General features: G+C 44.0%; 1 protein-coding gene across 6 annotated transcripts in view; it reads right to left on the bottom strand.

The window, feature by feature from the left end:
- LOC105026113 (membrane-associated phosphatidylinositol transfer protein 2) overlaps positions 1-7,314 on the bottom strand; it is a 28,941-nt gene extending 21,627 nt beyond the window's left edge. For all 6 annotated transcript variants that reach the window (XM_020052416.3, XM_020052418.3, XM_020052417.3 and 3 more), the window contains exons 1-5: positions 7,182-7,314; positions 3,532-3,746; positions 2,485-2,606; positions 1,169-1,402; positions 708-1,049 (exon numbers count right to left, since the gene is read on the bottom strand). In XM_020052416.3, coding sequence (XP_019907975.2) covers positions 708-1,049; positions 1,169-1,402; positions 2,485-2,606; positions 3,532-3,746; positions 7,182-7,259 — 991 coding nt within the window. In that variant the 5' untranslated portion in view covers positions 7,260-7,314. The remainder of the gene's footprint in view (positions 1-707; positions 1,050-1,168; positions 1,403-2,484; positions 2,607-3,531; positions 3,747-7,181) is intronic.
- Between the last annotated feature and the right edge of the window lie 5,335 nt (positions 7,315-12,649).

Here is a 12,649-nt window from a genome sequence, read left to right as displayed (position 1 = left end):
AAATCCCCAGCCATCCACCACATCCTGGCTGGCAAGGGTAGCTCAACACGCTAGACCGTGACGAGACAAGGCAGCCCTGTCTGACATGCTTTCCATCCAACCTGAACGGTGCTGAGGCAATTTGAACAGCCCTCTGACAGGCCTGGGGCACTGCTGGTATGCGGCGACCATGTCCCAAACTCCAGGCCGCAATGACGCATCTGTACATCCACAGTATTACTCAGTGACTGCTGACAGCATTAAATGTAATAGGGCCCCTATAGCATTCTCATTGGGTCCGACTCAACGTGAGCCGTTTCACATTGACACACTAGCAATGCGTGCAGTCAGCTGTCTGACAAACATGTACCTTCCAGAAACTGCTCATATCTACGTTGCAATCGCACAGCTATAGGCGACAAAGTCCATACGAGCACCAGAGCTGACGCAACAGCACAAAAAACATTTATATTAGTTATGCTATCTTTAATGGTCTGACGCAGTGAGTGATAGCGACTGGAGCCAAGCCGGTTTACTGTATCTGTCTGGGGAATAGAGAAAGGAAGGAGAGCATCTGTAATCCAATTGCGGCAGCAGGCTCAACCAATAACCTCCTATTTATTTACAGTGAGCACAACATAGCCAATGTAGTTATTTCCAACCCTCACCCCCCGCCCCACACCTGCTATTAACTACTACACACAGACAACAGGAGTCCCAGATCTCACCTCCTCTCTTAGACGAGTGGGAAGATCTGGAAGAGGTGGACCACTGCTTGGTGAACCCTGCTCGTTTTGTTTGGAGAGTGTCCGCCACGCTCCCTGCACTGACCACCTCCTCAGTTTCTAAAGAGCTGATAGGATCTTTGGCCTCCTGGTTCTTGTCTGGGGACGAAGCGGCTCCATTGGACTCGGCGGCCTCCTCAGCCTGGCTGAACTGGGCCATCTTCTGGGCCAGCGCCAGCTGCGTCTCCAGCTCCAGTAGCCTGATGTCCTGGATGGTCAGGCCGTACCACTCATCTTGCCAGCACCAGGCTTGCCGGTGGGCCCGTACCATGACCTTCCTCAGCCCTGGGGGAGGGGAGAGCCTTCAGACAGACAGTATCGCCCCAACAACCCCCTACAGAGCCACCTAAACGATGTGGGCTCACGTGTCAGCGGCAGCTGGCGTCATCCCAGCTCATACGCACCTACGTCATGGATGAATCTCTCGATCTTGGACTGCATGCCCCAGTATCGGAACTCCACCTTGCAGAGTTTGTAAGCGCACATGATGGGCGTCTTCCCTGGGTTGTTGTTGTACTCCTCAATCCAGTCCTCCTGCAGAGGGCCTCTCTTGGTCTTCTCTGACCGGTAGATTCGAGGGTCCTCCTCTTGCAGGTACTCGTGTGGGGGGATTGGATCATTGACAATGTCAATGGGGTCTGCAAAAAAAAAAAACTTGAACCTATATGCCAGAAATAACGTTTATATATGAGCAGGTGGGTGGCTGGCAGGTCCACATTATTCTACATAGGTGTTGCCAGGAAAAGTGTTTAACGAACAGGTTACTTTGACAATTAAATCTAGAACACTGAACAGTGGTACACAATGGTCCTGGAATTTGAACATTTTGGTCTTTTTGTTCAACAGTTGACGATGAACAATGGCAAAGACATCATTCATGAACACTGTGACAATGAATGGTACGAATTGGGTCACTGCATGCCCTCAAACCAGGAGCATTAGAGCAACAACACTTCTGACGAGGGCCTCTGTTGGAGCCAACAACAGGAAAACAGCTGCTGACGTAGCAGACAGCCACCAATGGGTTTAAATTGGCTACTATGCGAGCCAAGTGTCCAGGGTTTGTAAAAAGTAATCTACATTGGATTTGACTATCGAGCCTATAGGATTGTATGCATGGAAATTGAATGGTTAACATGGAAAAATTATTGACTTGAAATGGGATTTATTCATTCTATATAAATGCATCCAATAATTCTGAAGCATTTTTGGTCCATGATTCCGTTTTGTCTTTAAAATATCAACAAATCATATTCAATCTAAAACAATCCATTAAAAAGTATTTCCTGAAGTACAATAAAACCATTTATCAATCAAAAGGAAGTATGGTCTGAAATACATCAAAGAAGATTAGGCAAAATAATATGGAGCCTAAGCCATTCAGATTTTGCCACATTTGTAGAAGTAAACAGGAACTACTCACTTTGCAGTAACCAGTTTTATGTACAAGTGTTTGTCTGAGGAGCCAACATGGAGTTGTGACAACTAGTTCCCTCCTACACAACTAGGGAAACGGATATAATCCATGGAAAAAAACTAAATGGGCCCATTAGCTTCCCTCTAACCCTGTTGGAGGTCCAGCATTAGGAATCCCTGAATAATAGCAATGGCAATTCAAACATGACCACTAGCCCAGGCATGCCATTTCAGCTACATTTAGAGGTAAAAGAACATTCCGTTGTCAACAGTGAAGAACAAAATATGCAATATAAGATCTTACCCAGAGTCCGTAGCCTCTTCTCAGCTGGGGACATGTTGAACACGTCTGGCTGGTTCCCTATGTCTGGCTTGTAGTATGTCTCAATGTCAATGGAGAACTTCTCAACAAAGGGGCAGGTGTACCTAGAGGAGAGGAACGCAAGCTTAAAGGACACAGTAAAACCACCAAGTTTATGTGGACACAGCATATAGAGCACTATCTACATTTTTGTTGTGTTATAGACTGCATTTAAAAAGTTATATCAATTGACAATCTCATGTACATGAGTATTCAGACCCTTTATTCAGTACTTTGGCAGTGATCACAGCGGTAAAGTCTTTTTGGGTGTGCCCCTAACCGGTTTGCACACCTGATTTGGGCAATATCTGTAATTTGTTCTTTTAGATCTCAAGCAGAATGGATGAGGAGCATCTAGAAACTTAAGGTCTCCCCACAGACGTTCAAAGCGGTCCAAGTCCAGCCTTTGGCTCGGCCACTGAATGACATTCACAGACTTGTCTCAAACTCAAGCTGTCTTGGCTATGTGCTTCAAGTTGTTGTGCTGAAAGCATACTGAATCAAGGGTCAGAATACTTATGTACATAAGATTTTTTGGCAAATTGGCTCAAATTATCAATACTTGGTTTTCCCTCTATGGGGTATTGTGTGACTGACAGACAGACAGACAGAGGTTCTGTGCTAAATTATGGCCAAGTCTAAAAATGTCGACCTGGCAAGAGCTATCTACTGGTTCTCTTGGTCTCCCTCTGTCACTCTCAATCTTCCTCCCACACTCTCCCTCTGTGACTGTCTCCGGGCGAGGTGGAGAGGTGCTAGGCCTGCCTATCTGTTGAGTCGGTTGTCTGCAGTAGAGCTGTCATTGCTTTGGTAAACGTGTCAGCACACTGCTCCAGTCTATCAATTCCTAGACAGTGTTTTCAAGGAGAGCTACTCATTTCAGCAGCCTCCCGCCTGCGGCTCTGCCCAGGTGACAGACACACAGAACCTGACAATAGGGTGGGGGCGGTTATAAGAGCAGGACACCTGTAGGGGGCAGTAACCACTCACCTTGTGCGGGTGTAGGGGTAGGCATTCCAGGACTCCTCCTCCACCCGCAGTGCTGCCTTGGGCAGGATGGAGCGGAACCAGCTGGGGATGTGCATGCCAATGTGGTAGACCTTGTGAGTGTACTGGCCAATTCCCCCTGGGCCGTCCTCATATGGCTTGTTCTCCAGGATCTCCACCCCACTGCCCTCACCACAGGTCTCATCCCGGCTCTTTTTCTGTTCAGATCAGAATATATTACAGTGAGGGAAAAGAAAGGCACAATTTTAAACACTGAAAGAAGGTAAACATAAAAAAAAAGGGAGGTCAGGAGAAGTAAAGTGATGGAAAGACAACAAGTGAGGCAACAATATAAAATAATCTAAAATAATGGATCTGCTTTTGTTATACTGATGAATCTATACACAGAGGATGCTGTCATTTAGCTTCAACAGAGTAGGTGAGTCACCAAGAGGTGCCTTTGCTTCGGTGCTTAATTCCATTAGGCTCTCCTCAAGGCTGTTCCAAGTAGGTCTAGAAGCACCATGTATGTTTTTTTCACCTCTTACATGGGTAACAAACAAAGGACTTCTCCCATGTAACTCATGCTTGGACAAAATATACCCTACTGACAAAACCCCAAGACGTCAAGGTGATTGGACAACTGGGATCCAACTGGGAGCAGTTTCCTGCTGATGCAACAGGAGGGATACATGTCTACAGGCAACAGAGTCCAAGGGCTGATGATTACACACTTCCCCTGACAGGCGAAGGGGGAACAGGACGGTGAGGGGGGACAGGACGGTGAGGGGGGACAGGACGGTGAGGGGGGACAGGACGGTGAGGGGGAACAGGACGGTGAGGGGGGACAGGACGGTGAGGGGGGACAGGACGGTGAGGGGGGACAGGACGGTGAGGGGGGACAGGACGGTGAGGAGGGACAGGAAGGTGAGGGGGAACAGGAAAGGTCAAAGGTCATGTCTTCTTAAACTCTCCACACAGAACTGGAAACCAGGTCCTAGGCTCCTACCATTCTAGGGAGTTGTTCCTAGCCAATTTGATGTCTTATTGCTTGCTCTTTGGGATTTTAGGATGGGTATCAGTACAAGCAGTTTGTGACAAGTGCTGACGTAAAAGGACTTCATAACATGAACATGATTGATTGATCGGAGAAACAGATGGTGAGGATGAACAGCAGAGCAAGCAGTAAATGAGTGGGGTGGCAGGGAGATGATGGCGCGAGGCGAGGAGTCCACCCCTCCAGCCCTCATTACCTCTGACAGGTCGTTCATTATCCACCCGCCCTGCTATCAACAGCCAGACACAGCTCCACAGACACAGCACAGACACTGACTGACTGACTGACTGCAGGAGCACAGATACGCTCAAAAACACTGCAATGCATACAGTGTATATCCTTATATAATCTATCCAGCCAAATGCTTCCACAGACAGACAGTATGAACGTACATTCCATACATACACGCACAGTCACACCCATGCCAGGCCCTCCATTAGCCCTCTGTCAGGTACCTGTGGCCCCTGAGCCCTTGACCAGTATCAATCTGGGCCTCATGTCATAGGTTGGCTCCTGACACTCTGCAGCTCAGAAGAAACCATCAGGAAGATTAAATCCCCTCAGGGAGAACAGAACTGTTAGAATTGGTCTAATGTTCTGGTTGGATTGGTTTGAAAGCATTAATGGGCTTGAAAAAACCCTGAATTTAAAACAGAGGAGGGGAATGCAGCCAGAGGTAATCCCATTGCCATTTCTAATTTGCTGGTGTGTGTTTGTTGATGATTAGGGGCTGGTGTGTGTGTCAATAGTGATGGTTAGGGGCTGGTATGTGTGTCAATAGTGATGGTTAGGGGCTGGTGTGTGTGTGTGTATGGTGATGGTTAGGGGCTGGTGTGTGTGTGTGTATGGTGATGGTTAGGGGCTGGTGTGTGTGTGTGTATGGTGATGGTTAGGGGCTGGTGTGTGTGTGTGTATGGTGATGGTTAGGGGCTGGTGTGTGTGTGTGTGTGTCTGTGTGTGTGGTGATGGTTAGGGGCTGGTGTGTGTGTGTGTGTGTGTGTCTGGTGATGGTTAGGGGCTGGTGTGTGTGTGTGTGTGTGTCTGGTGATGGTTAGGGGCTGGTGTGTGTGTGTGTGGTGATGGTTAGGGGCTGGTGTGTGTGTATGGTGATGGTTAGGGGCTGGTGTGTGTGTATGGTGATGGTTAGGGGCTGGTGTGTGTGTGTGTATGGTGATGTTAGGGGCTGGTGTGTGTGTGTGTTCCCACTTCATTTCACTTGGTGATATCAATGCAAATCCCATTTGTGATAATGAATTTAAAATGAACTATCAATTAAGGAGGAAGCTTGATGAAGTATGAAGGTAAGAGAGACAGGAACATGGGTTGTTGGAGTGAAGATACCAAAGTACATAAAAACAGGGTATACACATTGCATTTTCTATCCTCCCCCAAATAAATGTTCTTCTTGGTTTCTACCCTCACCTCTGTCTTCATCTCTTTCCAACTCTTCTACCTCACCTTCTTCTCCTCCTCCTCCTCCTTCTCTCTCACATGTAGTCTCTCACTCTTTCAAACAAAACCTGACTGCCAGCAAGCTACTGATGTCATGGTTACCATGGTAACTTCACAGCAGTAAGAGAGCGAGGCTGCACAGAGAAGGCTGAGGTCAGAGGGAAAGGTAACTATGGGTCACTGATCCAACAGGTCAATTTAAAACTATACCTCCTCTCCTCCTTTCTGTCAGTCTCAGACTGTTAACAGCCCATCTGAGGTTCACAGTGTATGTATGGCACTGGGCCAGAATCAATGTCTCTGGAACTCAACCTCATTTGTTCAAAATTACTATTCTGCCTGACTTCCTTATAGTGTCAAAGCTCTCAGTATGATACAGAAATACAGAGGCAGTTACTGCTTTGGGGTGTTTGCATGTCCAGCCCCTTTCCAAACCCATTTACAACTGGATTAGTGGCCAGTGCTGTTCACAAGAGGATAATGCAAAGCACAATAATAATAAATAACATTTTCGACTAAAGGCCTAGCTCTCTCCCGGGAAGTAGTCGCAAAAACATAATGGGGAGTAAAACGGGGGTTAAAATAAAAGACACAAAATAAATAATAATATTGTAACATAAAAAACATGTACCTAGAGCTCATAAAAACAATACAGAGCTCAAATGGTTGCACGTCAAAACAATGAAACCAATGTATTGAGATATATTGCAGGGGAAAATGGTAGTGTACTATGGTAGTGTACTATGGTAGTGTACTATGGTAGTGTACTATGGTAGTGTAGTGGGAAAGATGGTGGGGAATCTAGGTGTGTGTATATATGGATTGTGCTGGCCCAGGCATTATAGTCAGTGGTGGTCACTGGAGGCCAAGCACAAGAGGAACTGGCAGGTGACCATTATCTTCCCTACATAATCTGGTTTAAGGAGTTTCAATTTACACTAAATGATAAAGACAATCTATCAGCCAAAGGAAGATGTATATCTGTAAACCAATTTGGGTAAACCATCAATTCATAATTAAGCCCTTTATTGACCATTCACAGTAGAAAATAGTGGAATGTCCCCTGGACAGGTATGGTGTCCGGTATGGTTTCTGTGGAAGTGGTCCTGGGGTTCAAGGTGGTCTGTGTGGCCGTTGGCCTTACCTGGATCATGTAGAGCTGGGCAATGCGGTACTCATCCACGCTCATTGGCATTGGGATTCTGTATTCCTTGATCAGCATGATGAATGTGGGGCGAGGGGAGGTGGCAGGAAGAGGGGAGAGGGACAGTGGGGGGGAGGGGGGAGGGGGGGCGGGGGAGCTGGGGTTGGGACAGACTTTGGGGCTCGTGTGTGTGGCTCGTCGGTTCACCACTGGCGTCGTTGGCGGTGCCTGTGGAGAGGACAGATATCAAGGTAAGATACTGATGATCAATGGGTCTTCAAAACCAGCCACTTAAAAAAACAAAACATTTAGATTCAAAATTAAAATCCAGAGCCTGGAAACATTTTCTAAAGGAGAATAAATCCATGCTTTGTTATAAAACATTCTGCATGTCTCAAACCAATGAAAGAAGGCAAAAACCAGTGAAGAAAAAGTTCAAAATCCTGTCCAAAAACACCTGTATTCCAAAACATTCTCCTTGGGCAGTAACATTCCTCTACAACCAAGGACATACGATTACATACAACTGGCTTACACCCAAATAAGCAGGGCGTGATAAAAGCAAAGACAAGAGCTTCAGGAAAATTTGCTCAGTATGGTGTGGCGATGCTCGGATCCAAAGCTCTTCCTCATCCAAAAGCTTTCTTCCTCCACGTCCCAGGATACCTCTCCCTGAACCACCCACCCGACCCAGCTCTTATAATCCCCAGGTGTTGAAGTGTTGGAGGGTGGGGTGACACACCTGACCAGAGGGAGGAAAACAGCTTTGAAACACATCGACCGTCACCTCCGCGCTACAGACATTAAATCAGCCACTCTCCCAGACCTGTAGCTCGATCACATGGGAGGACTCATTCAGCGTAAGGCGGATTACAAGATTGCATAACTTCTCAACCCCATATGACTGTATGCTGCTTAACAGTCATTTCTCTGTAGAATTATGCATACCATATTGTTCTTTGTAAGAATGGAATTATACGTGACAATATTAGTTGACGGGGCAGACCAATGTCCTGTATAGGGCAAACCCTATGTTCTTGACTAGTTGATTGTTTGGTCATTAGGCTTTCAGTCAACTGGGTTTTTTAATATTCAGTATTGATTTTATTCCAAGACGCCTGTCTGATTCTCACCAACATGTGTCACTGGACTAGCTTATAGAGGAGGGAACTTGACCCGACCACTCTACCATTCTAGGTCAGAGGTTCTGAAAGTATGTGTCTGCTTTGAGTGGAGTGAAACAAATATTTAATTAATGTAATGAAAGATTACATTATACACCTATAACTTTATTAGGATACCTATAGAAATATTTACTCTATTTGCTTCTTTAGAACAAAAACATTATGTCTTGACCAGTTTTCAGTAGTAGCATGTAAAATTGGGTTGTGCATATCAAGATAAAAGAATGCCTTTTTTCTGTCTGGCCTGAAAAACATGAGCAAGCTAGAATACGCATAAAATTATACTTAACAATTTACAACAGACAAATGCCTCCCTGAAACAACAGCCTGTACCATTCCATGGACCCATTTTATACCGACTAAGTTTATGGAAAATTGCACTACCTTCAATTTTAAGGGATGCATGACAATTATTATATTTCACAAGAGTAAGAAAGCAAGGTTACCCAGGTAGAAGCTAACTCTGCTAACTCCGAAGTGACAGCAGTAGAGCAGAAAGGCTATTCTTTCCATTTGAACCAGAAACCGCCACATGCCAGTAGGCTGTATGATTCAGATACTTCTGTTCTCAGAAATGACATTACATCCTTAGATTTATTTTTGCATAAAATGACAGATTCAAAACACATATTTAGCATGATGAAAATGCATTGCTGTTCATGGAAGCTTTGAGCGATGATTGTGTGCATGTTCATGTGTGAGACAAACAGAAACTTCAGGAAAATAACAGTATAATCTATAAAGGGTATTATAATATTGATCACTGGCTCCTAATATAATGATAATAATAAAACAGCTCATAGTCATTTTTGATATTCTATTATTCAGTTCACATGGTAGACATACTCAGCACAGATGAAGTGATAAAAATGTTTTTCACAAATGTGAGCAATGTAACATTTAAATGAGATAAAGAACTAAAGCCCAGTTGATATACAAATGCTTTTTGCAGGTATATCTGAGTCATAATAAACTCAAGTGGGAATCAATGACTTCCATCAATGAAATAATTTAATATTGTTATTTATCTTCATAATTCAGGAGTTAAAAATTCTAAATTCAAGTAAAAAATGCCTATCCCCAATTATTAGGACAATAATTGTGTTTTATATTATGCTTAGGATTTTAATGTGATTTCCCCCTGCTGAAACAAACTGATGCCGAACAAGAGTTGCTGTCAGTCTGTCCACAACCTTTAGTGGCTATAGCAGTTCAAGCATATCCACCGGAAATACAGAGCCCTCCAGAATGATGTACACAATAGGTAATGAAGCGTTTTCAACATACTGTTATGCTAGCCTAGTCATTAGTACTGTTGTATGTTGTAGCTTGCCTTTTCATGTCATAGCCTAAGCTTTTGTAAGCAGATCCACATGAAAACTTTAAATCTTGGTCATTTCAGTTTCACAAAATCAGAAATACAAGATCACTCAGAACATAAAAGTTAAAAGGAGTCAACATTATTTCTGCGTCTGGGTCATCTGTAAAGCCTCTCTGTGCTTAGTGTTTAGCCATCTGTCAATTCATCCATAACAGAGACACACGCAGGGGACATAATACTGTGCATGGGGGCAAAATAAACATGTCCTCTTCTGGACAGGTAAATTATAGCTTCAGTAGTTTTGCATTTGTTAATTATTGCCCTAATAGTAGAGATGGGTATGTAGCCATCTTTTTATTGCCATTGGCTGATTTATGAAGGTGAACTACTTTCTTGTCGAAGTCCATTTGTGTGTTCTCTTGCCTTTCCCTAAAGGGAATTCATATTTACACTACAGGGAATCAGGGTGTCATGGATGACTACTTAAGAGCACCCAGACTAAGATTAACTTTAAATATACAACAATTACATTTATTTCTGAGATTTTCTAGGGCTCTGGTTTTGAAAAAAAAAACATTTCTTGACAATGAAGGTTTTCTTTAAACCTATTTTCACTCAGTTAAATCATATGATTTCGGTTTGTGTTTGGTGAAAAAGAAGGGTGCCAATAATATCAAGGGTGCCAATAATTCTGTAGGACAACATTCCCCGCCAGCTGTCAGGCTCATCACATGTATGTAAGACCTAAGAAGCTTAGCTTGTATGTTTTTTATACAAAAAATGCAACAGCTTGTTATTACTGTGATCGCAGTGCTAGAATGAAAACGAGAGTGAGTGGAGCATGCACAGCTACCACTACAAATGCTCTAAAATGTTTATCAAATTCAGATTATGTTATTATTTAAACTAAATGGAAGCAAGCATTGGGGTATATTCAGTAGCTGAAGGTTTGAACGAGATGCAGAGAAAATGACCAGGAATGAAATGGAAAGAAGGTTGGAGGCCCAGCTGACAATATGTCAAAGAAAGGGATGCCAGGGAAGAAAGGGAGCTTCATCAGCAGAGATGAACGAGTGGGCAAAGGATAAGTGAGGGATTCCCGTGGGAGACCCATGCTATGACCACGTCCAAACTCCTGGTTCACTGTCCTGGCCATGAACCCATTGAAGTCAGCAATGCAGTAAGGCCAAATACAACAATGCATTGCTTAGTGCCCGGGTCCCCATATACCTTGCATGCTTTTTTTGTTAAGTGATCATTTGTATTAACAATAAACTCTCTTTGTAAAGTTAACTTCCATCCGATAAAAAAACACATTACATTTTGTCCTACATCATGATCATCTAGAAGGGGGGGGAGCCAAATAGTTGTTAAATAAAACTAACCATGTGAAAAATGTAGAAAACAAAACATACTGTTATAGTTAGTAGACATACTGAGGACAAAAAAATAAGAAATGACGTTGTTTCGGAGGAAATCATACAATAGCCTGCAATCAAAATGCTCAAAATAGTCTGGCAGTGCCACCACCCAACCAGAATATCCATGAGAAACTATGCCTGAAGAATGCTGATCCAATATCAAGGAACCGCCCCATCTGAGCCACCATTGATTTGTTACCATTGGTCAGACAGGGACCGCATCATAAGACTTTCAGAGACATCTGCAAAGCCATTAGACTGCTGTTGAACACTTGATCTAACTGACCATTTACACGGACTCTGCTAAATGGACACACATTCACTTATTTTTTGTTTTGTCGAGTAGGAACCTGCAAGTAAGAATTTCCATTTTGGTTTCCCCATCTCCATTCTATACATACACACATTAAAAACATCAAGTCTCCTGGAACCTAATTCAGGTGCCATTGTTTCCAATCCCTTCTCATTCTCCTGAGGCCTAACACGTGAAGACATCACATAGCGAAGGACTGGCAACGGCAGCCCAGAGTCATGGACTGGTGATTGCCCCCAGCACTGCGTAACCTCAACTCCCCCAATCGTAGAAACAGTGGTCCTCTCCGGTTCGCAGACATCCCATCTAAATCCCACTAATATTCCCACTGCATCACTCATGAACAAAGGCTGGCTTTGAGAGAGGCTCCAGTGATGCCTCTCGCTACACTTACGTCCTTGACCTGTTGAGAGCAACACCCCAACCCCTCCACTCACACTTAACCCAAGTCACTCAAATACAGATGGCATGGGGGCCTTATCCAGGTCCACAGAGACAGCTCTACATCGACACAAACGGGCCTGATGGCGAGGCAGGCAGCACAGTGTGGGAAGTCAAACGCCTTCCCTCTTCCTCCTCTCTCTGCTATTTCTTTCTATTCTCCGCACAATGCAGCTCCAGAGGGGACGACATCCCCAGAAGTAGAGTGGAACATCGTGCTGCGCTTTAAATACCCGCAATCCTGGGAGACAGTGAGATAAAAGTAGGCTAGAGAGCCCTACAGAGGCAGGCAGGGGCACAGTATGAAGCATTAATGGGGATACGAACATTGTGAAATAGATTTTTATTAGTCTCTGCTCTATTAGTAAAACTCATTATAATACATCAGTCCACTGCCATGTCAGTCAAAAAAGCAGCAGTTAACAGGAAAAGATTCATTCAATTCAGGCACTCTAAACATAAAAAGAAGCCAAAATGAGTTGTGTTAACTGCAGTCCAGTGCAAGAGGCCACCATCATTGCAAAAGGTTTTGGAATGGCTTTACACGCAGCATTTATTCTGGTGTGTCGGGCAAATCCCATTTTGCAGGTGTTAGCATCTTTCAAATATTAAATGGAGAGACCACATTTGATTCATATCTTTGCCTGTATCTTTTAAAAAGAGGGAGTGTGATCTGAAATTTCTATTGGAGAAGCATTTTGCATATTCTTTGTTTAAAAATGTAATTATTCTTTTGTTTTTGTCAAGAAAAAGCTTTACTGCATGACATTTTTGGTACTTCTGGGCTC

The sequence above is a fragment of the Esox lucius genome, chromosome 13 (genome assembly GCF_011004845.1).
Source record: "Esox lucius isolate fEsoLuc1 chromosome 13, fEsoLuc1.pri, whole genome shotgun sequence".
Classification (NCBI taxonomy): Eukaryota; Metazoa; Chordata; class Actinopteri; order Esociformes; family Esocidae; genus Esox; species Esox lucius.
Note: the sequence above shows the minus strand (reverse complement) of the source record. Positions and strands in the feature narration are given on the sequence as shown.